At 43.5% G+C, this 25,184-nt stretch overlaps 1 protein-coding gene across 11 annotated transcripts in view; it reads left to right on the top strand.

Annotated features, from left to right (window-relative positions):
• MBD5 (methyl-CpG binding domain protein 5) overlaps nt 1–22,169 on the top strand; it is a 138,588-nt gene extending 116,419 nt beyond the window's left edge. For 7 of the 11 annotated variants that reach the window (XM_062579433.1, XM_062579430.1, XM_062579429.1 and 4 more), the window contains 6 exons: nt 1,647–2,675; nt 4,378–4,589; nt 6,349–7,557; nt 12,597–12,709; nt 18,197–18,272; nt 20,284–22,169. In XM_062579433.1, the coding sequence (XP_062435417.1) occupies nt 1,647–2,675; nt 4,378–4,589; nt 6,349–7,557; nt 12,597–12,709; nt 18,197–18,272; nt 20,284–20,355 (2,711 nt within the window). In that variant the 3' untranslated portion in view covers nt 20,356–22,169. The remainder of the gene's footprint in view (nt 1–1,646; nt 2,676–4,377; nt 4,590–6,348; nt 7,558–12,596; nt 12,710–18,196; nt 18,273–20,283) is intronic. The other 4 variants (XM_062579437.1, XM_062579436.1, XM_062579434.1 and 1 more) reach the window with 4 other exon arrangements.
• The last annotated feature ends 3,015 nt before the right edge of the window (nt 22,170–25,184 follow it).

Here is a 25,184-nt window from a genome sequence, read left to right as displayed (position 1 = left end):
ATCTGAGTAACCAGGTTTTGCAGTCGTGTGTTAGGAACAAGTAATACTGATAATGCATGTTGAGAATGATTCGGAGTTAAGAAACAGAAGTGCCCAGCAAATATTGTAGTGGTGTGCTGCTCATCTGACCGAACTGCGATCTGCTGTCGGCCGCTTGTCAGAAATAGTGGAATATTCCCAAAACTCTTGGTAAGAAGGAAACGCGTACACGCACCCCCGGACACATCATCTCAGCAGCTTAAGTACATCTTCCTTTACAAACGCGTGCTCAAGAAAACCTTTGTTTTTCGCCCTGCTACACTCCATGTTGGAGATGCTATCGGAGACCCCTTGTCTCCGGAAACGGGTGACGGCGAGGGTAGGAGCATGGGCAGCAGGCAAAGTTGCTGGCCGTAGCTCTAGCTTCCTTCGCTTACACCGGTCGGCTGGCTCCTACCGCCTTCATCGCGACTGGGCACCGTGTCTTTCTAGCAGCTTTTTGCTGACCCCCGTCGGGCAGGTGTCTAACGTGCCAGTCTGTGTTGAGCTGTCAATACTTTACACTACTTAACCAGTTAGTTGCATATAAGTTTTCAAATAGTATTTCTTCAGATAAATGATACATGGTATCTTTGGATCTTCTTCAGATTAGCTGTGTATACAGGGCAGTTTGGAATGGAAAATAATTTCATAGCATTAAAACCAGAGTTCATTTTAATATGTGTTTTTAGTGTTCATTCTCTAATACAATGCATAAAGTAAAAAGACATAGCTCAAGGTAATTTCACTTGCTCTAATTCTCCTTGGCTCCCCTCATGTTTGTTTTGTGTGTGATCACTGTCAATTCAACACCCTCCCTCAATTAAAAGAAAATGCATAATTTATTTTTAGACTTCAACTTTGGTTAAAGTGGTATTAAGATACATGGGGGAAGAATAATAATGTTTATTTTGGTAACATCTATCTAGTTGGCAAGACTTGGTCTTTCCTTCCATGCCAAGTGCTGGATATGATTAGAACACTCCAATTACTTAAGTTTTTTCTAAATAAATAATGTGGGGGGTTTTGTCTGATAACTTATATTTGACCGTAATATATTTTGCTTGTTTTTATCATAATCATGATCATCATTGTGTTTTTTTTCAAGAGTCCAAAGTAAAGCTTTAAATAATAATTCTCCAAAACCCCACTAGTGGAATAGATCTGGTAATAAACCTGAAGAGCGCAAGCTTCACATCTGCTTTTAGATCATGTGGTCACGCTCTTCCCGCAGCAGCCTCCATGTCTCACATTGATCCTTCATCCTTGTAGTTAAATTCACATTGGTCCATGACTCATGACTTTAAGTTATAGTTACTTTCAGGTTCACACTAATAAAAAATTACAATGAATGAACTCCCCTTACTGTTCAAAAAATTTAACGGAAATACAAGTATATAGTTGAATAATTTCTGATGAGATGTGGCACAGTGTCTAGTACCTGAAGTAATTCCTTGCAAATTCCTTCATATTTAAGAAATAGTGAAATCTAGATGCTCAAAATGTTTTCTTTCCTATGCACAAGTTTCAAACACTACTCTGTTGGATTAACATGGTTACTTTATAACTTTGATGACTGTTTTCCAAAAGGCAGTGCGCTATTAATATTTTGTTCTTTTGCATTGCAGGGGTTTCAGGACCATCATCATCTATAGCCATAGCTGGCACCAGCCAACCTGCCATCACAAAGACAACATCTGTTCTTCAAGATGGCGTTATAGTCACTACTGCAGCTGGAAACCCGCTTCAGAGCCAGCTGCCTATTGGGAGCGATTTCCCTTTTGCTGGTCACGAACACTCGCTTCATTTTCCGCAGAACAGCTCTTCAAACAACAATCTTCCACACTCTTTGAATCAAAACCTCCTCAATTCTCTGCCTATCTCTTTGCCAGTGAATCAGCAACATCTCCTAAACCAGAATCTATTAAATATACTACAGCCTTCAGCAGGAGAAGGCAAGTGTGAGGTCAACCTCAACCCTTTAGGTTTTCTCAACCCAAATGTAAATGCTGCTTTAGCTTTTCTCTCCAGTGACGTGGATGGGCAGGTATTGCAGCCTGTTCATTTTCAGCTCCTAGCAACCCTCCTTCAGAACCAAGCCCAAGCAGCTGCCATGCTTCCCCTACCATCTTTCAATCTGACCATCTCAGATCTGTTGCAACAGCAAAATAACCCTTTGCCCTCAGTAACACAGATGACAGCCCCACCCGACCACTTGCCGAGCACTCAGTCAGAGAGCAACAGGGTTGAGACCCTCCTCACCAACCCCTTGGGAAACCCCATGCCAAGCTTTGCAGGCACTGACACTACTTCCAACCCCCTGCTCCTTCCAGCTGTCTCTGGGGCCTCAGCATTAATGGCCTTGAATCCCCAGCTGGTGGGAGGTGTCCTGAACTCCGCGTCGGGCAACACCGCTAATCATCCAGAGGTTTCCATAGCCACCTCCTCCCAAGCAACCACTACCACAACCACTACATCATCAGCAGTGGCAGCACTGTCTGTCTCAACCCTGGGTGGTGGGACAGCAGTGGTGTCAATGGCAGAAACATTGCTCAACATATCTAATAATGCTGGGAATACATCTGGTCCAGCTAAACTCAACAATAACTCTGTGGTGCCACAGCTACTTAACCCTCTACTGGGGACAGGTCTGCTTGGTAAGTTCAATTTATTCACAGATTAAAAAAAAAAAAAAAAGAAAAGGAAAAAAGGGGGTTGGGGAGGGGGAATTTCTAACTCTACTTTCTATTTTTAAATAATCCACTTTATCATATTTATTTTTAATAAGACTTTTATGTGTTACAGCTTGTTTATTTCTATTGAGAAAAAACACAATTTATTGTAAGAAATTTTAAATACGCACTTCTTTAATTCAGTAAATGTTCAAAATGCTGCTTTGGAAATTACCTTATCTTCTGTTCTTAATTCTGATGCCACCTAGACCTCCTGAATACCTTAACATTCTGCGAGCAACTGGACTTGTTTAATTTTTCAAGTAATAAAAGCTCAGGTGCATCTCTGGGATGCAGCGTTTCATTTCAAGTGCATGTGGCATCACAGGGTTAGTACGAGTAGCTGTGCAGTAGATGACAAATGGCCAAATGCATTTTTCCAAATGAATCAAAAGTGCCAGAACCACAAGCACGTTCCCCACAAAGTAATACCTAAAGCACTCGAAGTAGGTCCTTGCACAAGTTCAAAGAGGAAGTTTGCCCTTCGAGCCCTTTATTGTATATTTCTGTTCTCATATTTCTTCCTTTTTTAGGTTATCTTGTAGTTTAGGAACTCAGGGTATCTCATTTGACAAGCACCTACCTCACAAAACAAGTGATAAAAAAATTATATTTAAATTCTCTTGTGTCTACGCTTTAGATTTAATTTAGTAGACTGTGTAATATAGCTGCTGTTCCTTTGTTGTTTGGACTATGTAAATTAATAAATATACTGTTAGCAGGAGTAAAATAGTGGTGAAGAGCAGAAAAGCATTGTATCTTAATGCATCAGACCTAGCTACCAAATTACTACTGTGAGCTCAACCCTACTTTTCATTTCTTCATGTAAAATACAATCAGTCAGTGATTCTGAAACCTTTACAAAAAATACGAGCTTATGATAACAAAAATCAGGAAACAGATACATTTTAAAGCTTTGTTATTAATTTTGTAAAATCAGGTCCAACAGCATGTTTATTTTACTAGAACTTGTGGTATTTATTTTTTGCTTTCATGCACAGTGAGATTTTCATTTAATAAAAAAAGTTAATACAGTTTTTGAAGTTTTCTCTTCAATGTTTTTTTAAAAAAGCGTTTAGGGTGCTGGCTGGCAAGTTTGTGATCCAAAAAGCCTTTGCTCTTTTGTAGTTAGGTCAAGTTATTTTGTCATAGTTAATGAAAAACCAGTTTTGTTGTTTTTTAAATTTTTTTCTCTCTCTCTCTTTTTCCTCTTTTCTCTTTCCTCTTTTTTTCTTCCCCTCCTCCTCCTCCTCCCGCTCACCACCCCAGTGCGGTTTGAAGCAGTCTCTCTTTGGGAAGTAGGCGTAAGAGTCCAAGACACGGAGTATCATAGCAGCTCCCTCTGCCATACTTGGCTGGTACCGTCCACAGACAGACAGACAGACATGTCAGAGACTTTTAGAAAGGGTCCACATAGATGTGGCATGCAAAAGAAGCAATAGTGAAGAAATAAAGGAATAGGGAGCAGGAGATGCATGCCGTGAGGACCATTCTGTAGGAGATAGAAGGGGAAAAGTGTTGTTATACAGAGGCATTTGCTTAGCAGTCAGTTAAAATTTGAGCCAAGGAATTCCTGCCAACTTGTGAAAACTGTGCTGACCTATGTGTCCCTGTGTTTGAATTGCAGGTGACATGTCATCTATAAACACTACTTTGAATAACCATCAGCTGAGTCATCTCCAGTCGCTCTTAAACAACAATCAGATGTTTCCTCCAAGTCAGCAGCAGCAGCACCTTCTCCAGGGGTATCAGAACGTGCAGGGCTTTCAAGGCCAGCCCCCCATTCCTGGCCCGGCTAACAACCCAAACCCCATGGCATGCCTCTTCCAAAACTTCCAGGTAGAGAGCAAAATGAAATCAGTATCCAAACACATGACTCTCGGGAGGTAAAACTCTATCCTCCAAAGTCTGAATTTTTGCTGAATGTTGAAGACAATATGGTATATATGGTTGCTTGCCTCTTTCAGTAGGTTTTGCATTTTGCAAAGCAGTATCATTTGCTACTGAGATTTTGTACCCTGCTTCTTAGAAGCTGAGTATATTGTCTTTGCGAAAAAAAAAATGTTGCAGTCTATATGTTGAAAAAATTATGCTATGCATATTCTGACAGTTGCTATACATTTATAGCAAATTATTTTTCATGCTGAAAAGATTATCATAAATTCACTTCTTATGACAATTGTCACTCTGAACGATTCAGTGGTGAAAAGTAAATATTGTTAGTCTTTTACAATAACTAGGAACTTAAAAATTGATTGTAGGTTGTTATATCTACCAGTTCTCTTATAGTCTCCCTGAAATTGAATGAAAAGGCTAGCTTGGATTTAGACAGTGCACGCTGAAGAAAGCAGCCGTTAGGATTAATATACAACAGCAAACTGCAAAATGATACCTCTCTACTATCTGCCTAAATAGGCAGTCCTTCATAACGCAAGTTGAATTATTAAAATAACAAACTGACAGGAAGCATAGCAACCAAGATAGGTAATAAAAACAGAGTTATGGTATGTATTTAGTATTATTGAATATTACTGTGGTTGCTGCAAAATGCAAAAGGTAAAGACTGCAGCATGCAAATACTAGTGCCAGGGAGTGCTTTTAGGCTCTAAGAAGGAAAAAGAAGACCTGTCATTTTCTCAGTGTAGACATTTCACTGCTATTGCAAAATCACAGTCCTGTAATTGCCTATTACCTTTGTCTGGTTTTGTATGAATTTTCATAGCTGTATCTCAGGGGTTTTTTTGCTTCATATGCTCAATTATATAAACGCTTAGTAGCAGTAAGTACTTAAAGGAGCTTTTGGAAATATTTTGCCCTTATTACTTAAAGCTTTTTGGTGTTGCACTACCATTAATATGGTTGTCTTCACTCCCTACATATGTGACAAGAAATATAAAAAGCACAGTTACTTTAATCTGAAGGTTGCAGTTTACTGTGGCAGTGCCTGACATAATAGCTGCAATGCGAAGGGATGCAGACATGGTTTATAAGGGACTGAAGTAAAAAGGTGTCCCATGAGAGAAGCACATAACAAAAAGGAAAAAATAGAAATGTTTTCCAGTCCCGGAAGGACAGTGATGGCCTACATTCCAAAAGTTCAAAGAACATAGAGGAGCCCAGAAGAACAGGTAGCAGGGAGAGAAGAAGAAAAATTGGGGTCCAAAAAGGAACGGAAGAAAATAGTTGAGAACAGAAATATTGACCTTGGTAGAGTTGCTTAGGACTTGAAAGGAAAAGGGAGGATGCAGTACTTCATTCAGAAGAGGAAACCCTTAAAAGGATTCTAAAAGAGGAGACGATAGTATAGTCACAGCAGTGGATGGTAGGTTGTGTCATTTCATCTAAGGCTGTCCAAATTGTGCCATGAGGCAAAGTCTAACAGTGAGGATTTTTGTTTTCTTCTAAATTATGCTTTGTTTATTTTCTTCTGTCTACCTTTTCAGCCTTAAACTTTGTAATTGATATATAACCAAAATCAAATTTTTTGTGTATTGTAGCCCAGGTCACCCTCCCAATTTTTAATTAAAGTGAAACACAGTTTATCTGTTGAAGTGGCACTTTAAGCAGAATAGCAATTTCCATCCTTTTTTTTTTTCAGGTGAGAATGCAGGAAGATGCTGCTGTCCTAAACAAAAGAATGATCACTCAAATGGGAATGACACCAGTTCCTGAGAGCTCCAATACTATGCTTCCTCCTTTCCAAGAAACATCTTGTGATTTGCAGCAAAGAACTGAACCATCTCTCGGACAACAGGCAAAGGATAACCTCAATGTCGCTGCTCAGGGTGATACATCAGTGGACGCTATCTACAAAGCGGTTGTAGATGCTGCAAGCAAAGGAATGCAAGTAGTAATCACCACTGCCGTTAGCAGTACAACACAGATGAGTCCCATTCCAGCTTTGAGTGCCATGAGTGCCTTCACAGCCTCAATTGGTGACCCATTAAATCTTTCTAGTGCTGTCAGTGCGGTAATCCACGGAAGAAATATTGCCGTTTCTGATCACGAAGGTAGGATAAGAAACACTAGAGGAACACGAATACTGAAGAATTCAGAACATGGTAAAAATTCAAGTGAAGGGGATGGGTATGAATATTACAAATCGACAAGTTGTAACACGCCCAAAAAACAGTGGGAAGGGGAGCAAAGTCCTGTCAGTGAGATAAATAGGTGGAAATGTGATGAGTTTCTAGACCACTCTACCCATATCCATAGTAGCCCTTGTCATGAAAGGCCCAATAACATCTCCACACTGCCATTATTACAAGGTGAGCAGCATCAGATACTGTTATCACAACGAAACTGTCAAAGTGATAAAATGTTGGAGGAGAATTTCAGGTATAACAATTACAAAAGAACTATGATGAGTTTTAAGGAAAGACTGGAGAACACTGTGGAACGATGTGCACACATAAATGGAAATAGGCCTCAACAGAACAGAGGGTTTGGAGAATTGCTGAACACTTCTAAACAAGACCTAATTCTGGAAGAGCAGTCTCCAAGTTCCTCGAATAGTTTGGAGAGTTCATTGGTGAAAGACTATATCCATTACAATGGAGATTTTAATGCCAAAAGCATTAATGGGTGTGTGCCTAGCCCTTCAGATGCTAAAAGCATCAGTAGTGAAGATGACCTAAGGAATCCAGATTCCCCTTCTTCAAATGAGTTGATACATTACAGGCCGAGGACGTTTAATGTTGGCGACTTGGTCTGGGGCCAAATCAAAGGACTGACTTCATGGCCTGGGAAACTAGTAAGAGAAGAAGAAGTTCACAATTCATGTCAACAAAACACTGAGGAGGGGAAGGTATATTTATATATATATATATATATATGTATATATATATATGCACATATCTATCTATATGCCTGTGCACACATGCATATACCCACACAAATGTTTATCAAAACTTTATTTTGATATATTTTTTTTCTGTCTCTTACTCTAGTAATACAAATTACTTTATTTCATACATATAACTTGAAGAACTGAATTTATCCCGTAATTATCTAATGAGAAATTTCTATCAATGCCATGAAATATGTTAAGATTCTGTTCAGGCATAATTATGCTTTACTAAGTAATTTGTCCACAAAAGACTTACAACACAAAAAATATTTGGCCTTAACAGAAAATTGTTTAACTTAGATTTTGTAATTACTTGAACTTCTGGCTGTTTCTGAAGAAACTGATTTGGTGTGTAAGGTTTATGTAGACGTCCAGAAGTGGTGAAAACTTCAAAATGTGAAACTCGTCTAACCCGTAATGGTTAGCTGAAGAGTCTGAATGGTAGAATGAAGAATCTGTAAAAGGTTGCTGACTGGCACATACGCTTTTCGGGAGGAAATGTATAAGCTTTTCCTCTTTGACAGCAGGTTTTAAACGTCTGTTAATGGGGAAGATACCATCTAGTTTAAAATACCATTGTAGAAAAATGTAAATTCTAAAAATGTGTAAACAGAAAACAAAGATCTAGTGAAGTAACTTTTTCTCTCCAGCACAAAAAAAATGGAGCCACTTAAAAAATATACCGGTTTTTCCCACGTTCGTGCTGAACGTGGTGTACGAGAGCAGTCGCAGGGACGTGAGAACGGCCGTGCTGAGTCGGACCAGAGCGTTCCTTTCCCCCAGCGATGCCTAGAGCAGGTATCGAGAGGAGGCGCAGGCCCGTGCTGGGGAGCGCCTGCCCCGCAGCCCTCCCGCCCGGCGGCGCGGGGCTCGGGAACGTCTAACGCGGCCGCTCGTACTGCGCTTCAGGCTCCCGAAGCTACCTGGGGCTGACGCGCGAACGTCGCTCACCCAGGCAGTCCGACAGGTCTCTGACGGATTTGTACGGCAAATTAACTGGGGCGATGCTTGGGCCAGAGCGGGTTCAGCAGACCCTGCGTCTCCGTTTACAGAGGGCTCCTCGCGGGCGCCTGTGCCTGCAGAGCTTGCAAGGGATCCTCCTGGAGCCTTCGGAACAAAAGTATTTACTCTAGAGAAGTCAGCCTGCCCTACCAGCAGGATTTGCTTGCCTCGGAGCTCACGCTTTATAAAGGGATAGGTCCCCAAGCTATAACACACATTTTTAAAGTGTAGGCAAAAATTTCTTAATAATACAGTGGTCTTTGGCGGACCACGAACTGTAAACGATTAAATAAAAATGGAGAAATGAAGAGGTGAACAACATTGCTGTCCTGTATGAATTACTGGTGCACTTCTTACACTGCATGCATGTTCCAAGTATGTGTTAATGTCACAAAATTAATTGCATATCAGTATTTATAGGATTATTTTTAATACATTTTAAGAGCCCATATTTTTATAACTTTTGTAAGCAGCAGAAAATTTTCACATTTGCATTCCTTAGCGATTTTATAACTTGACTCACCAATTTGTGAGTACAAAAACGTACAGTTGCTTTTGTGCAAGCATACATTCTACCTGCCTTAATTTTGTCTCTCTTATATATACGTATAATAATATGTATATTTGTTGCATAACGTTACATTTAATGGCGTAGACTTTACCGTATGCTGGAGCTCGGACGGCACGGAAGCCAGCTCCGGATCCCTTCCGCCCTGCGGGACTGCGCACGCTGCTGCTCGTGCGGCCCCGTCAGAGCGCTTTGTCGGAGGGCGCAGGAGAGGCTGCTTCAGGCTCCCGTCACCCAGCCCCACTCGACGGGGCGCCTTTAGATCCAGAGGATCTTTTGTATAGTCATAATAATTAATAATAATAAGCATGTCTAATTTTCTCCAGCCCGAAATGCACTATGAATAACTGCTCAAAGGTCAGGAGCGGAGGTAGAAAGCTGGGATGTAAGAGAGCGAAACAGAGGTGAAAATGAAGCGTGAGGAGGACGCGCACGTGCTGCGAGTCGGTTCTGGCTGCGGCTGAGCAGCGGCGGGGGCTCTCGGTGCGGCTCCCCGGCGGCCGGGCGCTCGGGCGGCCCCCGGGCCGGGCACGCGCTGCCGGCGCGCAGGCGGCCCGGGCCGCCGCGGAGGAGCCAGGCAGACAGACCTGCAGAGCAAACTCTGCGCTTCTGGAAGTCCTGAAGGGTTGGACTTCGTGGTGGGAGTCACTAGTAGCAGTCTGGGAAGTTGCATTTTCTGAGGAGAGTTCTTAAAGCATCTTAAATATTTAAGTATTTGTATGATCAAGTGTTAATTTCTTAAATTGTAGCGCCAGTTTTGCTATACTGTGGGATTTCCTTGTGTGTTGTCTTTTCTCTATATCATATATGAACTTAATTTTTGTTTACCTTTAAAAGAATTTGGGTATTAAATGTAACAATATTTCTGTTTGAAGAGCAGCCTGAATGGTGCCCCTCTGACAGAGGGGAGAGAGGTTGAACGTGACTTTTTTTCCCAATGAACACCTGCTTTTTGGTCGTTGGAAAAATAAGGAGGGATCTAAGGGAAGCAGAGCAGTAGCAGCAGAAGTTTCTGAAAAGGGCATGGTTATGTGGATAAATATTTAGTGTTTGGAGGAGAGGTGCAAAAGCAGATGCTAGCAAAATAAGGGCTAGCTTAAAAAAGAGAGTGGAAGAAAAACGATAGAGAGACCTGCCTGCAGAGGAAGCCCCTTTGGTGCGCTCCTACTGCATCGCACCTATAGCAATGGAAGTAGAAAAGTAAATGCTAGCAGATTTTTCTGATGTTCTGCCATCATAAAATTCAAAAAATTAAGGTATTGATTCCTTTTGGGGACTTAAGATTTAAGTTGCTTGTTATCCAAACATCATATGAACTGCCTAAAAACAATTTACCATTAAACTTTCCTATATATCTAATGGCAGACGTATGCAAGCTTCTGCGAGGTTTGCTGCTTAGGTACACAGAGCTATCATGGATATGGATACTCTACAATTTAGTGCTCCTTCATATCTCTGTCACGCAGTACAGTTTCATAGGCAAAGGCTTGGACTAATTACAGTATTGTGCTTTAATTCTGTCCAGGTTGAAAATTAGCTTTTTCTTTAGCTGTTCCTCAGACATCCTATAAAAATAAGGATCGCGTTACGGCCGTAGCGCAGGCTCTGCTTCCCGTAGTAGCGTTTTAACTGAGGGCAGGCAGGGCAGCGTATGCGTTTCGGAGGGCGGTTTGTTCATCCCCCGCGTGCCGTGCGCCTTTCGGTCTCACGGTTCTCCTCGGGGGGGGAAAAAACCTCGGCAGCTCCAAGCAGTTGTTTGGAGTAGATAGCGTTTCACATACGCGTTTGCGTTTTTACAGCGTCAGATTATGGAATGAATTATTTTAAGTGTCTGCTGTTTTATACGAATAGTAAGCCTAATCTGAAGGGCGAGGTGTATTTGTTTAATTTCTTGATCCATGCTGTCCAGAGTACAGTCTGTCGTGTAATTGAATCTGTTTCATGAAAATGGAAGTTTTGCCTCCCAGTGTGCCGGTTTCACCAGTGGTGACGGCCCCCTTGAGAGTTCCTGAAACTGCAGTATTTCAAGATTTTGTTAGCAGATGCTTAAGTTCAAGACGTGTTAAATTTCGTCTAAGGATTTATTATTAATAATAATATTATTATTATATTTATTATAATTTATTATTTAGCCTTATTTCCAGAGATTTTGACAACTTGCTCACCCGTTAACGTCAGGTCGTCGCTTCTGAAAATCGGCTTCATTGTGAATATAAATTACTTAGTAATTGAAAGGTCGGATTTAGAAGGAAGTTGCATTTAAATTTTTTTTTAAGATTGTACACAGGCATGCTTAACAAATTTATATTTATTGACTTAATTTTCTTAGTGTCAGAACACAAGTTGTACTTATTATTAATGAAGCAAATGTTATATAAAGGTCTTGTGAAGTTATGCGAAGATTAAAAATGAGCCAAACAAAATACAATGCTACTAACAAAGAAAAGGAATTTCTCAGTTCTTTTCTTTTTTTTGGTCAATGCAGAAATGACTGCGAACCAAGTCAAAACAACATGCAGAGTTAACTGAGCTCATGCAAATGATAAAATCATATAGCTGTAATTCATTTTCTTTCTTGTTTGTATTGTTTATCCTAGTAATAGCTGGTACCTCTGCAGTGGTGCCAGTGGTTATGTGCAGCGGTTTCTATACAGATTGCGTGTAATATTATATTCTGGCTGATTTCAAGAGACTTAATGTCCAATTAAAGTACTTAAAGTGCCAGTTCGGCAGCCCTTTAGAGCACATGCTCAAATTCGTTCCTAAATCAGCAAATCACTGAAGGATGAACTTAAGTGCAGGAGAAAAAAAGACCTTTATCTGAACAGAAAAGGTAGCTGGTTAATGCATAAAGCAAGCTTTTTTAGGGGCCGTGGGTTTTTTTTTGTTTGTTTCTTTTAACTTAAGTGTTTCCTGTGGTCCTTCTGCAAAAGGAATGAATTTGGGCATGCTGTTAGCAGCACTGCTGAACTAAATACTGAAATACTATACCTGGAAGCTAGAGGTGATGTAAAACTCTCTAATGTTGATGACATGTTAAAATTGTATCGTGTGTATGAGAAAACTTAACATTTTAATGCATTCCAAGTGGTTTCAAAGGTGTAAAAATGTGTAAAATGTGAGTATAGAATATGAGACTTAAACGACGGTGTTGGTATTAATAAGACAAAAACTCGATTTTTGAAATATGATTTTCCTTCTTAATTTTGCTTTCCTAGATGTCATGCTTTTACTTTTTATGCTTCTGTTGCTAGTGGTGTGGACACGTAGAGGAATTGCGTACGTGTACGTACGAGGGGGTACGAGCAGGTTTACCCGAGTGTGTGCTTTGCTGGGAAGGTTGGTGTCTTAGAGGTGCAGTGAAAATTAGGCTCCATAAAAAATGCACGTCTAGCAGTAAAGTAAAAGCGGTGTTTAATAATTGCAGGTCTGGGTAATGTGGTTTGGTGTTCATACCTTCACTCAGGTGGAGCCGGAGAAGTTGAAGACACTAACGGAGGGTCTAGAGGCTTACAACCGAGCCAGGAAAAGGAACAGAAAGTGAGTAACCGCTTATTTATTCACTAGTGGGGAGGGTCGGTGGAATGGTTTTGCTTCCTAAGGCTTTGGGGACTCCGCAGACCTCGGGAGCTGAGTTCCCGAGTGTTCCCCGTGTCGCGGCGGCCCCGCCAGCCGTGCGCGGTCCCGGGCGCGAGCGGCGAGGCGAGGTCCGGCCAGCCGCCGTGTCTGAAGCGAAACGCGCGGCGCGGGTCGGGGGACGCCGAGCCGGTCGGAGGAGGCGTGGAAGACGCAGGAGACGGCAGCGCGGTTTCCGAAGGGCCCGGGCCTCCCGGCCGCGCACGGCGAAGCGGGAGCTGCTGCTGCTGCCCCTTTCCTTAGGGTCGCTTCAACCTTTCCGCACGCTTTTGTCCCGTATTTCTGCTTGTACGTGTTTCACGTTAGCAGTTCCAGCCTTTTGCTTTTCCTTCGTGAACCGGCAGGTCGCTCCCTCCTCTTCTCCCTTTTTGCCGTTCTAAGTTTATCTGAAAAACTTGGTAATCTTCTCGTGGTCTTCTCTGCGGTGTGTGTCTCTGCGGTACCTTGCATCTCGTCACCCGTGGGCCCAAGCTTTGGGGACATTTAAGCTAGAGGCAGTGGTTGCTCGGGGGACACAGCTGCCTCCTGTTAGTGCCTGTTGCCGTCGTGAGCGTAGCGTGCGAGTGCTCGGCCCCAGGCCCGTCGCGTGCTGCCGCCTGCCCGGGCGCTTGCGTGATGAAGAACACACCGGTGCAGAAACCGAGGAGAAATCTATTTTAAGACCCTGAACTACATCGCAAAGGTTAAGCATCTTTGGCAGAGCGAGCTTGGAGTCCAGATCCTCAACATGACGTTCGGATCCCTCAAGCCCTGAGTCGCTGGTCCTGTTTCCGCAGTTCCTTTGCCTCGGGCTTACGGCATCTTCCAGCTTCGGCAATGAATGTTACTTCCACCACTGCTGCAAAAATCTTCTTTGCTCACAGTCCTGACTCGATCTCCACATCTATGCACATTAAATTAGGCGGGGGTGGAAAAAATGTCTGTGAAAGTAAAAACTGTATTATAGTGTGGATAGTAGCAAGGGGCAATTCAGGTTGCACAGAAAACCCTAAATTTGTGAATTTTAACTGTTAATCTAACCTAAACTGTTACATTTTTTTTAACGTGAATGTTTTGCATGTTCAGTTTCTAAGGTTTTCCACCAAATAGCCAGAACAAATGTCATTGTAGTGCATTTGGTCAGCGTAGTCAGATGCTTTAGATGTGCTGCATCAAGCTTTGCCACATCAACTGCAAGCACGGTCCAGAGCATTTTGCGGAGAACTTGCCTAGAAATCGCTGCCGTGTTCTGCTTGGGGATCTCTCAGGGGAATGGTGCGCCTCCTGAATCGTGGTGTTTGCTCTAGGCTCTGTAAGGTGATGTGCTCTGGTGCAAACTGCTCGTCCTTCCAAGCTGTCTTGGTTCCGCCTGGTCAAGGCTTCTCTGTCCTTAGTGGGCCCGTGTCTTTTGGCGTGAAGCCGGTCATGACGTAGCAGCTGCCTCACCTGTCCATCTGTGGTCTCTTCTGCAATAGCTGCTGGAGTCTTCCCTTCGTAAAGCCTTGTCTGGTCCAATTTTTGTTCTTCCCAAGCTTTAGAGGTTTTTATATTCTTCTGTCTGCTAGTGTTCTCTGGTTCCACTGCAGCAAGTATCTCCTGAGTGTCTTCATCCAGTACCATGTTCTCCTCCTCCTGTGCTTTCATATCCCTCGGTGTGTAGTTCTCATTCCAGGCTGCTCTCTGGTCAGGAACGTGCTTTTCAATACTGCCATCGTTACCATCCCTAGCATCCATTCAGATTTAATGAGTTATTTCAGAATGCAGCCTGAGCATGGCCCACTCGTTTGGGAGTGAAGTCTGCGGCATGCCTCTTCCTGTTGGACATGTGCCGTCTTCAAAGTCAAACAGGACTCGAGGGGGGGAAGAGCTATTGAACCTCTTCAGCTACTTCTCCAGCTTCCAGCTGCAGCCGGTCTCCATCCTCCACCTCAGTTTCTCTGTCCCCTGTGCATTTGGATCTGGTAGCTGCTTGCATGCCACCTTCTCGGTCCCTCTCAAGAGCCGCTGGCCATTAGAGGCTTTCAAAGAGGTTAGGTGATGGCTTTTTAACAGGAAGAAGAAACTATTGTTAGAATCTTTTCAATGTAATTTGAAAAAAAAAGATATTCACAAATTTATTTGTATCACTAGAGACCTGATGCATATATTTATTTGATATTAAACTTTCAGGTTTTTAAGCAAAATAGATGCAGTAAATAGATACTTAAGTTATGGGCACTTCTAAAACTTTGATTTGCTCAGTAATATCATCTTCATGGTGCAGTGTAAATAGCAGTAATGCTTTAAGAATATAATTCAAATGATTATTTTTATATTAAATACTTTCAAATGGCTGGTTGACCAGATAGCAATAATTTTCATAAACATCATAATAACGATGGAAGAGACCTCAAGAGGTCGTTGATTGAGCTCCTGCCCAAAGGCAGTATAGTAAGAAAAAAATTGGGGGAAAAATGACTATTATATAATGCTTCCTATGTTTATTTTAATTGCTAGTGTTGTTTCATTATGACAGTGAAAATTGATGTAGTGGAGTGACATCCCTCGCTTTCAGGATTGCCATACGTTAGAGCAAGTTCATGGAAAATAATAAATCTTCTAAGGAGGATCGCTAAGGTTTTATTGTTTTAACTGAGAAATTATGCTGCCGTACCATACCGTTTTAAAATTTGCCCTCATTTTGTTAGGACTGATTGCTACTGAACTGCTAAATACTCTGTTAATGCTGTACTAAGCATCAGCTCAAATGCAGTTCTGTTAAAACAGAAATTCAAGCTTTTAATGTCAATACAGAATTTTTGATATTTTGAAAACTAGTGGTATGCACACCTGCGGAATACGAATTTAAAATTGCCGTTGCTTTTAGTTTCCATTGGAAGCTTTCATTTAAACACCCGTTCTCTGTATACACACATTTATCCTCAGTCTAACGCCATTTAAAATCAATTGTGTTACAGCATGAGGTTTCTCTGTACTGTTTGTAATGAACTTCAATTAATTTAATCTTGAATTTTAGGCAAATAATGTTATTAAAAAGCACTTCATATTTGGTTTGCAAACACTTTCATTTTAATTCTCTGATAAAAACAGAGATTAAGTTAAGTAGTGGAAAAAATTAGATAAAGACATACTGGGCTGCCGATAGAGCAGTTGACTAAAACACTTTACATGTCCTGGAGGCAGCTTGAGATGTAAAACCTCCTGCTAAGGGGCATGCCGGCCAGGAACGTTACGTTACTAACCTGCCTTTGCAGTGCAGGTGGACTCGTGGTAGTGCCGTTGTAGGAAGTTCTGCTGCTTCTGAGCAAAATTCTGCCGCTCATTTGTCACGTCGAAGAGTTTGTCTGTCCAAGTTGCTTTAGTTCCCCTCGTTTTTGCAAAGCAGCGTAGGTGAGGCCGTTCAGAAACCCATGTGGACGTGCCACGTTTCGTTTGAGAATCTTTACTTCCATTTATCCTCTAATTCTTCTGGCTGATTTAAACGCAATCAGAATAATTCATTTTGAAGTTACACAAAACTCCTTTAGCCCCGATTAACTAATTAATTCAAAGCCTTAGTTAAACTTGTGCAACTTCCTACATGGGTGAGTTTTGCTTGCAAAGCTCTCGGTAAGGCTTCCAGCACGTCGCTGAAAGCTGGAGAAGCGTAGAGGAGCAGAGAGCAAAGGGGAGGTTTGGGGGGAGTTTGTTTTTTTGGGTTTTTTTTTTATTTTTTTTATTTGTTTTTGTTTCTTTTAACTTTTCTGTGTGATTCGTGCCTTGGCATAGCTCAGATGACCGATGCAAAATGGTGTTAGGGACTACCTCATCCGAAGAACGACCGACCAACCCTCTGATCTCTCAGCTGTAGCGATAGTTAAACACCTTTCGAGGGGGAGCGAGGCGGGTGCTGTGGGTGTCGTCTGTCCGTGCGGCTTCCTCTGCAGTCTCCGGCCGGTGCTGTTCATCCCTATGGATCTTTTAAGCCCCAGGGAGGGACGTCCTGGCTGACATGACCTTCCTTCTCGAAGGGGAAGATTTTTTAGAAAGCCTCTGCTTCTGTGATGGTCTAGGCAGTGACCAAGTCCGTCAGTGTCAGCTTGGGCCAAGCTGTGTTGTTTCCTCTCTGTGCTTGATCTTGCTTTAAGATGCAGGGCAGCACTCCTCCTCCTGCCCTCATTTCTGCATCTCCGACGTTGCGGTAATAGCGCTTTCCCACTCCAGACGGATATTGTGACGGACACTCATAGAAGTGTCTCTCGTCTCCAGGACAGTCTGTCTCCCATCTCGTATTCAGCCATTCCTCTTCAAGTTCATTTTTCTTCTAAATGTCTCTGTTGAGTTGGACTCGCCAGAACGAACCAGCCCATCTTTTAAGCCCAGCTCCACACTTGTCACTTGTGCCTGAGTACTGCTTGCTGGCTTGCAGCTCTGAGCAAGGAGCCATAGGAGTACGACACATAGTGCTGAGTACGGTGCTTAGATGGGGCTTCAAATAAATACGTATAAATCAGAAACGTCAGTGTAATATCAGGTGTGGATGGGGCTACCCAATGACTTGGGGTAACTTGAGATTTGGAAGAGGAAACTATTCTGCCTCCCTTCCTTCAGCTGAAGGCACCAGAGCCTTCTGCTCTGCATCTCCATCCCTCTGTTAGCTACGAGGGAAACCCGGCGGATTCGCTTTCCCGGTTTGTCGTAGCCCTCGGTGCGCTGGCTTTCCAGGAGAGGGACGATGTGACTTCTGTTCCTCCGGGGGATTGAACGTAGGAGGGCTATTTAACTTCGAGCCTCATGCTTTGGTAAGAGGAAGACTTTGTAGAACACGCACTGATTTTTCAAGAAGCGATCCGTCCTTAGTCCTTCCTAAGTGTACCGCTGAAGTGTAACTAGCGGTACGAAGTAAACGCGGCGCGTGACGTGGCGCGGGAAGCAGGCAGAGGCCAGCGGTACCCGGGGCTCGGTAACGCCGCAAGTCTTTGAGAGCTGGAGTCCTCTTGGCCTACCAGCTGCTCCTCGCCGCGGCCCGTGAGAGCCTGACGCTTGCTGCTCTCCTGATCTAGCGATGGAAAGAAAAACACGTCGCACAAAACACTGTGTTTTTATTTAAATATAAAATAATAGTTCCAGATAGGTGCGTTACTGTGAAGTTCTCTTGCTTGTTTTTCACGGCTGTAGCCTCAGTTGTGGCTGTTGTAAGTAGCAGCTCATTAAAGCGCTGTCTTTAATTTTCTTTTGTCATTATAACTGAAGCCTTTAGTTTACCTAATGTTGTGTATAGGTCTGGTTTTGCTATTTGTCCTGTAACTACCTGGGAGGCTGAGTGCAGTTAGTGGAACGTGTCTGGTGAGTGCGTGTGTTTCTTTACTATGAATCTTAGAAGTCTTTTTCTGTGACTAAGCAATACTGATGACATTAATTTTTTCTCCCTAGAAGTGGAAAGCTAAATAACCATTTAGAAGCTGCTATTCATGAGGCCATGAGTGAACTAGACAAAATGTCTGGGAATGTAAGTCTCTCTTCATGTTAGCAATAATTTTTTCTATTTTCAATGTTTGTGCATGTGTATCAAATTGAAGACCGGGGATGTTGCTTTTCATTGCCTTTTAATACAAATTTTGTTTGCATTTTCTTAAATGATGTGGAATTTTCAGTATTTCTCTGGTATTAAAAACTGGAGCTGTCTAACAATTCTGAAAAGCTGCAAAAGATGTATGATTTTAGTTACATTGCCAGTTATACTTTTTACAAAGATGGATTCCTGGACGTGCTTTTTACCCCTGCAGCCTGATAATATTCAGATCGGTTCCAGTCCTGCTCGCGTGCCTTGTTTTATTCTGACTAATGATACAAAATCAGGCCCATTTGTTTTTCAGTAACTTCTTAGTTACCGAAAATAAATTTAAAAGTATCGTTCTTTAGAATGTAACACTCTCTGAATAAACTTGTTGTCTTATGAAATGAAAAATTTTGTTGTGGACGGTAAGTTAAAAAGAGTATTCCTAGGATCTAATCTAGCAGTGCTTCTTTTTAAAATATTTGCACTGTTATTTCGCACGCTCAGCATCTTCCTAATTTAAAAACTGGCTTATATGATGCTCTGATCTTCCTATCACAATCATGTCTGTAGTTTCATTAAAGCAGACTTAGAAGTGCATAAAAGAGTATCAGAGCGCATGGAACAACCTATCTCTCATAACGTGCCACTGGCAGTTACTCAAGTTATTAATTATAAAACATTTGAAGGCATAAAAGGTTCTTGATATTTGATGCTCTGTACTGAAGGTACTTGGACAGATGCATATTTAAAAGAAGGAGTAAACCTCCTGGTTGCAACCCTCTTGCAGATAAAACGGAACCGTGAGCCTGTTCGTGGCCCGCACGTCGTCCGTGTCGGTCGCACCACGGTTCAGGTGTCTGGGCTGGGCAGTTCACCGATAGCAGGTCCAGCACGGAGTGTTTGTAGCGCCGGTGTTAATGACAGCCGGATGCTGCCTGCGTTTCGACTGCGATCCAAACCGGCCCGGGGGAAGCTGCTGCGATTGGCTTTGCTGATCCAGTTGCTGCTAATGCAGGAACGCTGATGTGCCAGGCTGCGAGGCTCTAAATAGTCTGGAATTATATTTTAATCATCTTGTCACAGAAAACTTTGTAATCAGGGTTTATTTCCGTGAATATTACGATTGTTGGAAACAATCGCAGGGAATCAGCGGTTGTTCTCGTAGTGACTTGCATTTTTTTTGCAGCTACTGCTGTTCAGATGTTGGTTGTTGGGAATGAAAAGCATGTGCAAACAGGATAATTAGCTTGAAGTAGTATTCCTTCTGTAAGAGCCATTAAATATACAGTAAATATTAGCTCTCCGAAGGTATTCGGGAAGGAAGCAAGGAAACAATTTAACACGTTGCCCAAGGATTTGCTGTTCTGGCCTGGCTGAAGGCGAGCTCGCTCTCGCCCGGCGCCTCTTCTGCTCGTGCTGTGCTTCTTTCTGACTGAGCAGCCCGGGATGAAGGAGCATTTCACATCGAAATCAGTCCAGTCCGTAACGTGAAATTGAAGTTCTCATTTTAACGTTAAATGAAAACAGAGTTTGCTAAACATAGCTTCTTCGTTAATGGTGTTGCCGCAGGCCTGAATTTGACCTCTCTCATTTTTTCCACGTTAGCAGTATTTTCTGCCTACCTGCGTTTTGGCACAGTGATATATGAAGATCAGTCTCATAGCGTTTGGCGTTGCATTACAGTTTTTGTTGCAGACTTAATGTAGTCGGTACCGGTCTCCGAGGTAGCGAGGGTCTGCGATGCACGGGTCGTGGCACCCGGGACGTACGCATCCTGGCAGCGTGTTTTAAAGTGCTTGAGCTTCCGTTTAATTCCAACTTCCACGCAAACATTAAATAATAGGAACTGTTCCACGAGGGCGGCGTAAAAGCAGCTCAAGCAATCCTGTAACTCATTTATTATTGACTGGTTACTTTGCCTAAATGTTCCTTGCTAACCTGTAAATATGCTTATTTTTAGGTCCACCAAATCCCCCAGGGAGACAGACAAGTGAAGCCTCCAAAACCCAAGCGGAGGAAGATCTCCAGATAACATTGAATGTCTTTGTTACTGGTCCAGTGCTTATCAACGTGAACATGCACATAAGTCTGTGTGTAGGTATTGATATAGACGTGGTTATATCAATATTTATATGAAGACAGATAGATACCATCACTGGGTGCTACGTGGATTAGTGGTACAATATTTTTGATGATTAGGAGGGATAGTGGTTGCTGGATAAGCCAATCAGAAATCTTGGAAGGTTACAGTAACAATGTCAGATGATTACTGAAATTTTTTTCTATAATACTAAAATTGTGATTATAAGAAATAGTCCAAATGTTTCTGAGAAATTTTCATTGTGTATATAGATAATACAGAATTTCATGGTGATATCTGAAATGTAAATATTGTACAATATTGTCATGTACAAGCGTACCTAATGCACACTTTATCTTTTATTGTACAAAAAAATAGTGTACAAAATTCTTTGGTTTCTATTGAGTACACATACAAGAGACTACCAGTGTAAAGTGATAAATAAAAATACAGCCTAAATGCTTTTATATGATAATGTAAAAGATGCTGTTTTTGTATTTAACAGCAGAGAGAAGGCATGACAATGTAATACCGTAATGATGACATACGCCTCACGCCGCTGCGTGTTCGTTTCTCTTGTCTGTTCGGAAGGAGCCTTGCCTGGAGGCGCTGTGCTCCGGTCCCGGGCTCGGCAGCAGAGCGCAACCCTGCAGGTTCCTAAAGGGATGTGGGATCGCAGGTCTAACAAGTAACTCAAAGGCTGCAACTATTGGTTGCGTTTTTATTTACTTAACTTTTAAAGTAGGATGCTGTAGATTTTATTATTAAAAAGAAAAAAAAGTAGATGGACTATTTTAGTCAACCATTTCTGTAGTTAAAGTTTCATAGCCACCTGGTAAACTAAACAGTTTTTATCCCCAGTAACACTGAACCCTCAGAACCCCCTAGATTTATTAGCTTAAATGACCTAACTTCATTAACCATCGTGTTTACTTTTAACGGGGCAGAGGCCCTGGTTTAGCAATGTGCTCCGTACCGATAGCAGTTTGGTTTTGCAGTAGAGCGAAAGGGCAAATGCTCCACGGTGTTCGCAAACGGGACGCCGGTGTCCATCTTGCAGTGTTATTACAAAAAATTAAGGGTGGCTTACAAAACTATTAGCAACAGTAATTTTTATCAGTATTATGTAACATATCAGATTTATTTTATTTAAAAAGAATTATTTATACCATTAACAGATTCTTATATATATTAATGTGGCTGAAATGTGGAGGTTAAATCTATTAACCAAATTATTTATGTTATATTAAGTGAGAAATGTGAAACATATGTAGAAAAAAATTAATACACTACAGATTTAAAAGTCTAAAGCTATGAGCCATTATAAAATTAACAAACGGAAGTGTAGCACAACATTATTTCCACTTTTATTTCGTTTGTCTTTAACCCGGATGCTGGCGGTGGTGGTGGAAGCGATGACGCACGCCGTCCTCGAGGCTCCCCGGAGTAACTCTCCGTGCGGCGCTGCTGCCGCCCGGACGGAGCCCTGAGCCCTGCTCCGTCCCGGGGCACCGCTTCCCTCCGGGCTCCTTCCTCCCCGCGTTCCCGGGTCTCTGCTCCCCGGCTCGGGGCCGGCAGCGATCGGGGCCGCCGCCGCCCGCCGTTCCCCTCGCCGCTCGCTTTGCCCGAACCCCGGGCCTCTCCGCCAGCCTCCCCCCGAGGAGGACGAGGCCGAAGGCTCTGCCGGCCGCGGCGCCCGGGTGCGCGACGCGCTGCGCCGCCGGCACGAGCCCTTCCTCCTCTCTGCCTCCCTCGTCCCTCTCTCCCGCGGGGCAGGGTCGGGCCCGGCGCGCGGCGCCCCGCAGCACGCGGGGCCGCGGCCGACGGCGGCGCGGGCCGAGCTCCGCCGCGGCCGCCCCTCGGCCCGCGCCGGCGCTGCTCCCGCGCAGCGCGCCCGCCTCGGCTCCAGCGCGGCTCTGCCTCCGCGGGCCGGGCCGGGCCGGGCCGGGCCGGGCCGGGCGCCGACACGCGCTCCCCGTTGGCAGGCGGCGGGAGGTGCGTTCGCGCGCTCGGTTTCACGGGCTGGTGATGGCATTGGTGTGGGCGCTAGGAGCAGTTTGTTTCGGTCCATGCAGATTTCTTTTTTCTCTCTTTTAGGGTTTTTATGGTTTCATATAAGCAGTTTTAATGTAAATATTGTGAGCGTTACAGGTCACGCGGTGTTGTAACATTTTAAAAAATGTTGCATCTGTTTTACAATTAAAAAACTGGTCACTCGTGCTTGAATTTTGCCCATAGAGCCATTTCTTTCTCTTTGCATTGAAGCATAGTATAGTTTTTTGGTGGAGGCCCAACCCTTCTTTCTACCCCATTACTTTTGTTTAATAAATCTATATTTTTTCTAATAGAAGACTTAAAATGAAAATTTAAAAAGAAATACTTTTTGCCGTCTTTCTAATTTAAGAGAGAATTCCTATATTTAAAAGGTGAAAAAAAATACTCCATTGTGGAAAGTGGAACGACGCTTTATCTGTCATTAATGTGGCGCTATCACACAGCACTGGACTGGCTGAGTAAAGCGAGCCCACAGAGCGTATCGCGGTCTCGGGAGATTATTAAGTGCTTGGTTCTTTGAGGATGTAAAATGTTACATGTTCTTGTCTATTTATTTATTTATTTATTATGCCTTTTATTTTTTTTTTCTTTTTTGCTAAGTGGGTGACGACGTGGTTGAGCCATTCAGAGATGACTTCGAGATTAAAGGAAATATTCCTCTTTCTATTATGGTGCATTTTGTGAACACCATGAAACTACTTTCATTTATTTCGTTGGATTTTCTTCATATTTTCACTTCTGACAAAAAGTTTTGCTGGTATCAGCTATGAAAATAATATCTGCATAGTAAAAACTAACACTTCTCTGATGTCCCAGGTCTATTATACTCACAGTCTAAGGTTGTAGGGGTTAAAAAGAGCTTAAAAGCTATTTCCTCGGTCAGTTTTGCAGAAGGTTTGTAAGTAAAGTGGTATCGTTCTGGAGTCCCTGGGCCTGGCAGTGCAGAAGTGTTGGAGGACTCGTGGTGGGCTGCATTACCTTAGCACTGCTACCTTTCTTAGTCACAGTTTGTATTTTGCTATGTAGGGTTGTAATGTGAGATTTCCAGAAGAGCAGTAGCATAAAAATGCTTTTCTATTAAAAAAAAAAAAAAAAAAAAAATCTAGTCTTACTAAGAATTAGCAATTTTTTTAATATCAGTTTTGTAATTTTTGATAAAGTTGTCAATATTACGATTAAATCACCAGAAAAAAAAGCTACTGTGATGTTCTCTTGGGGGCAGGGACGATGTCTTCCTCGGTATCTGCAAAGTGCCCGGCGCAGAGCGATGCCCAGTCCTGCACGGGGCCGGGGGCACCACTAGAAAATTCAATCGTAACCAGCAATGTCCAAGTTGATTTAAATGTTAAAAAAGAAAAAAAAAAAAAAAAGGAAAAGAGAGAGAGCGAGGTCGCAGGTGAGGCTGTGAGTCGCTCGCCGTCGGCAGCAGCCGTCGGGATGCTGCTGGATCGGTAAGTTACGGAGGCCGACGGCTGTCGGGGCTTTGGCTGGCACAAAGCAGGACGCTGATGCGAGTGAAACCGCGGCCGGGCCGGGCCTTCGGCGTGCTCGTCAGGCGCGGCCCCCTCTCTGCTCTTCCTAGCGGCGCTGGCGGAGCGGCCGAGGGGCGCGCTGCCCAGGGCCCGGAGGAATATTAACCGAGTGGTGGCTTAAGCCTTCTTAATTTACAAAGAAGTTCGTAAGTCAGAAAACCCCAAACACGTAAGCAGATAATTTAGTCCGAGGCGCGGTGCGAGCACAGCTCGAGCTGGCGTCAGACGAGCTCGGCAAAAACGCGCTGGGGTTTCCGCGGGGCTCCTCGGCCCGCAGCCGCGGGGCGCCTGCTCCCCCGCGCGCCGGCCTTTACGCTGAATTTAGTTATTGGCTCCATTAAACTACTTTTTTGTTGCTTTAAAAAAATCGTGGAGGTTTGATTTGCCTGGAAACGTCCCCCTCGTTCTCCCTTTCCCCCCCCGAAAGCACGTGCTGGAGAGATTTCATCTCTCGTATTTTTACCTGCTGCGAGATAAGAATTTGTCTATAATTGAGTGAAGATAAGAGGGTTTAGGGTTTAGAACAGAAAAAAACATATATATATATAAAAAAGCTCTCTCTGGAGATCTTTCTTCCAGAACAGATGGTGGGAACGGGGAGGGTCTGGTGCGCAGAGCGGGGACTTGCGGTGGTCTGGCGAAGGCGCCTTCGCTGGGGCGCGGGGCGAGGCGGAGAGCAGCGCGCGGGGCCGCGGGTGGGAGCTGCGGGTGGGAGGCGGCCGCGGCCGGCGCCGAGCCACGCGTCAAGCCCGTCCCGGAGGCGCGCCGGAGCGCCGGCGGTCGCGGGGGAGCGGGCGAAGCCTCGGCGCGCCCGGGCCCGGCGCGGCTCCCAGCGCGCGCGTGGGGGCCGCCGGCGGTGGTGGTTTCCGTCTGCTGCTCGCGGTAGTCGCTCGCTGTTAACCGCTCTGAGGGCGGTAATCATGTGGTGCTGTGAAAAATAAAAACAAATGTTCTTGCCCTGAGGAAATGTCCAGATAACAAAACTAGTCGTACGATACAAAGGAACGAAAGGACGATACCCCAGATTCAGGGAAGAATTAAAGGATTTGGCTTTAAAAACAAAAAGTACATATATATATATATATATAAAGCTTTTACTCAGCTGATGCACGTTTATTTGCAGGATGTAGCATGTAGCATGTGCAGGTACATGTGTATAACCTGACACCGAACGAAGAAGCAGCATGTGCGAAA

This window comes from Rhea pennata, chromosome 6, assembly GCF_028389875.1.
Source record: "Rhea pennata isolate bPtePen1 chromosome 6, bPtePen1.pri, whole genome shotgun sequence".
In the NCBI taxonomy this organism is placed as follows: domain Eukaryota; kingdom Metazoa; phylum Chordata; class Aves; order Rheiformes; family Rheidae; genus Rhea; species Rhea pennata.
Note: the sequence above shows the minus strand (reverse complement) of the source record. Positions and strands in the feature narration are given on the sequence as shown.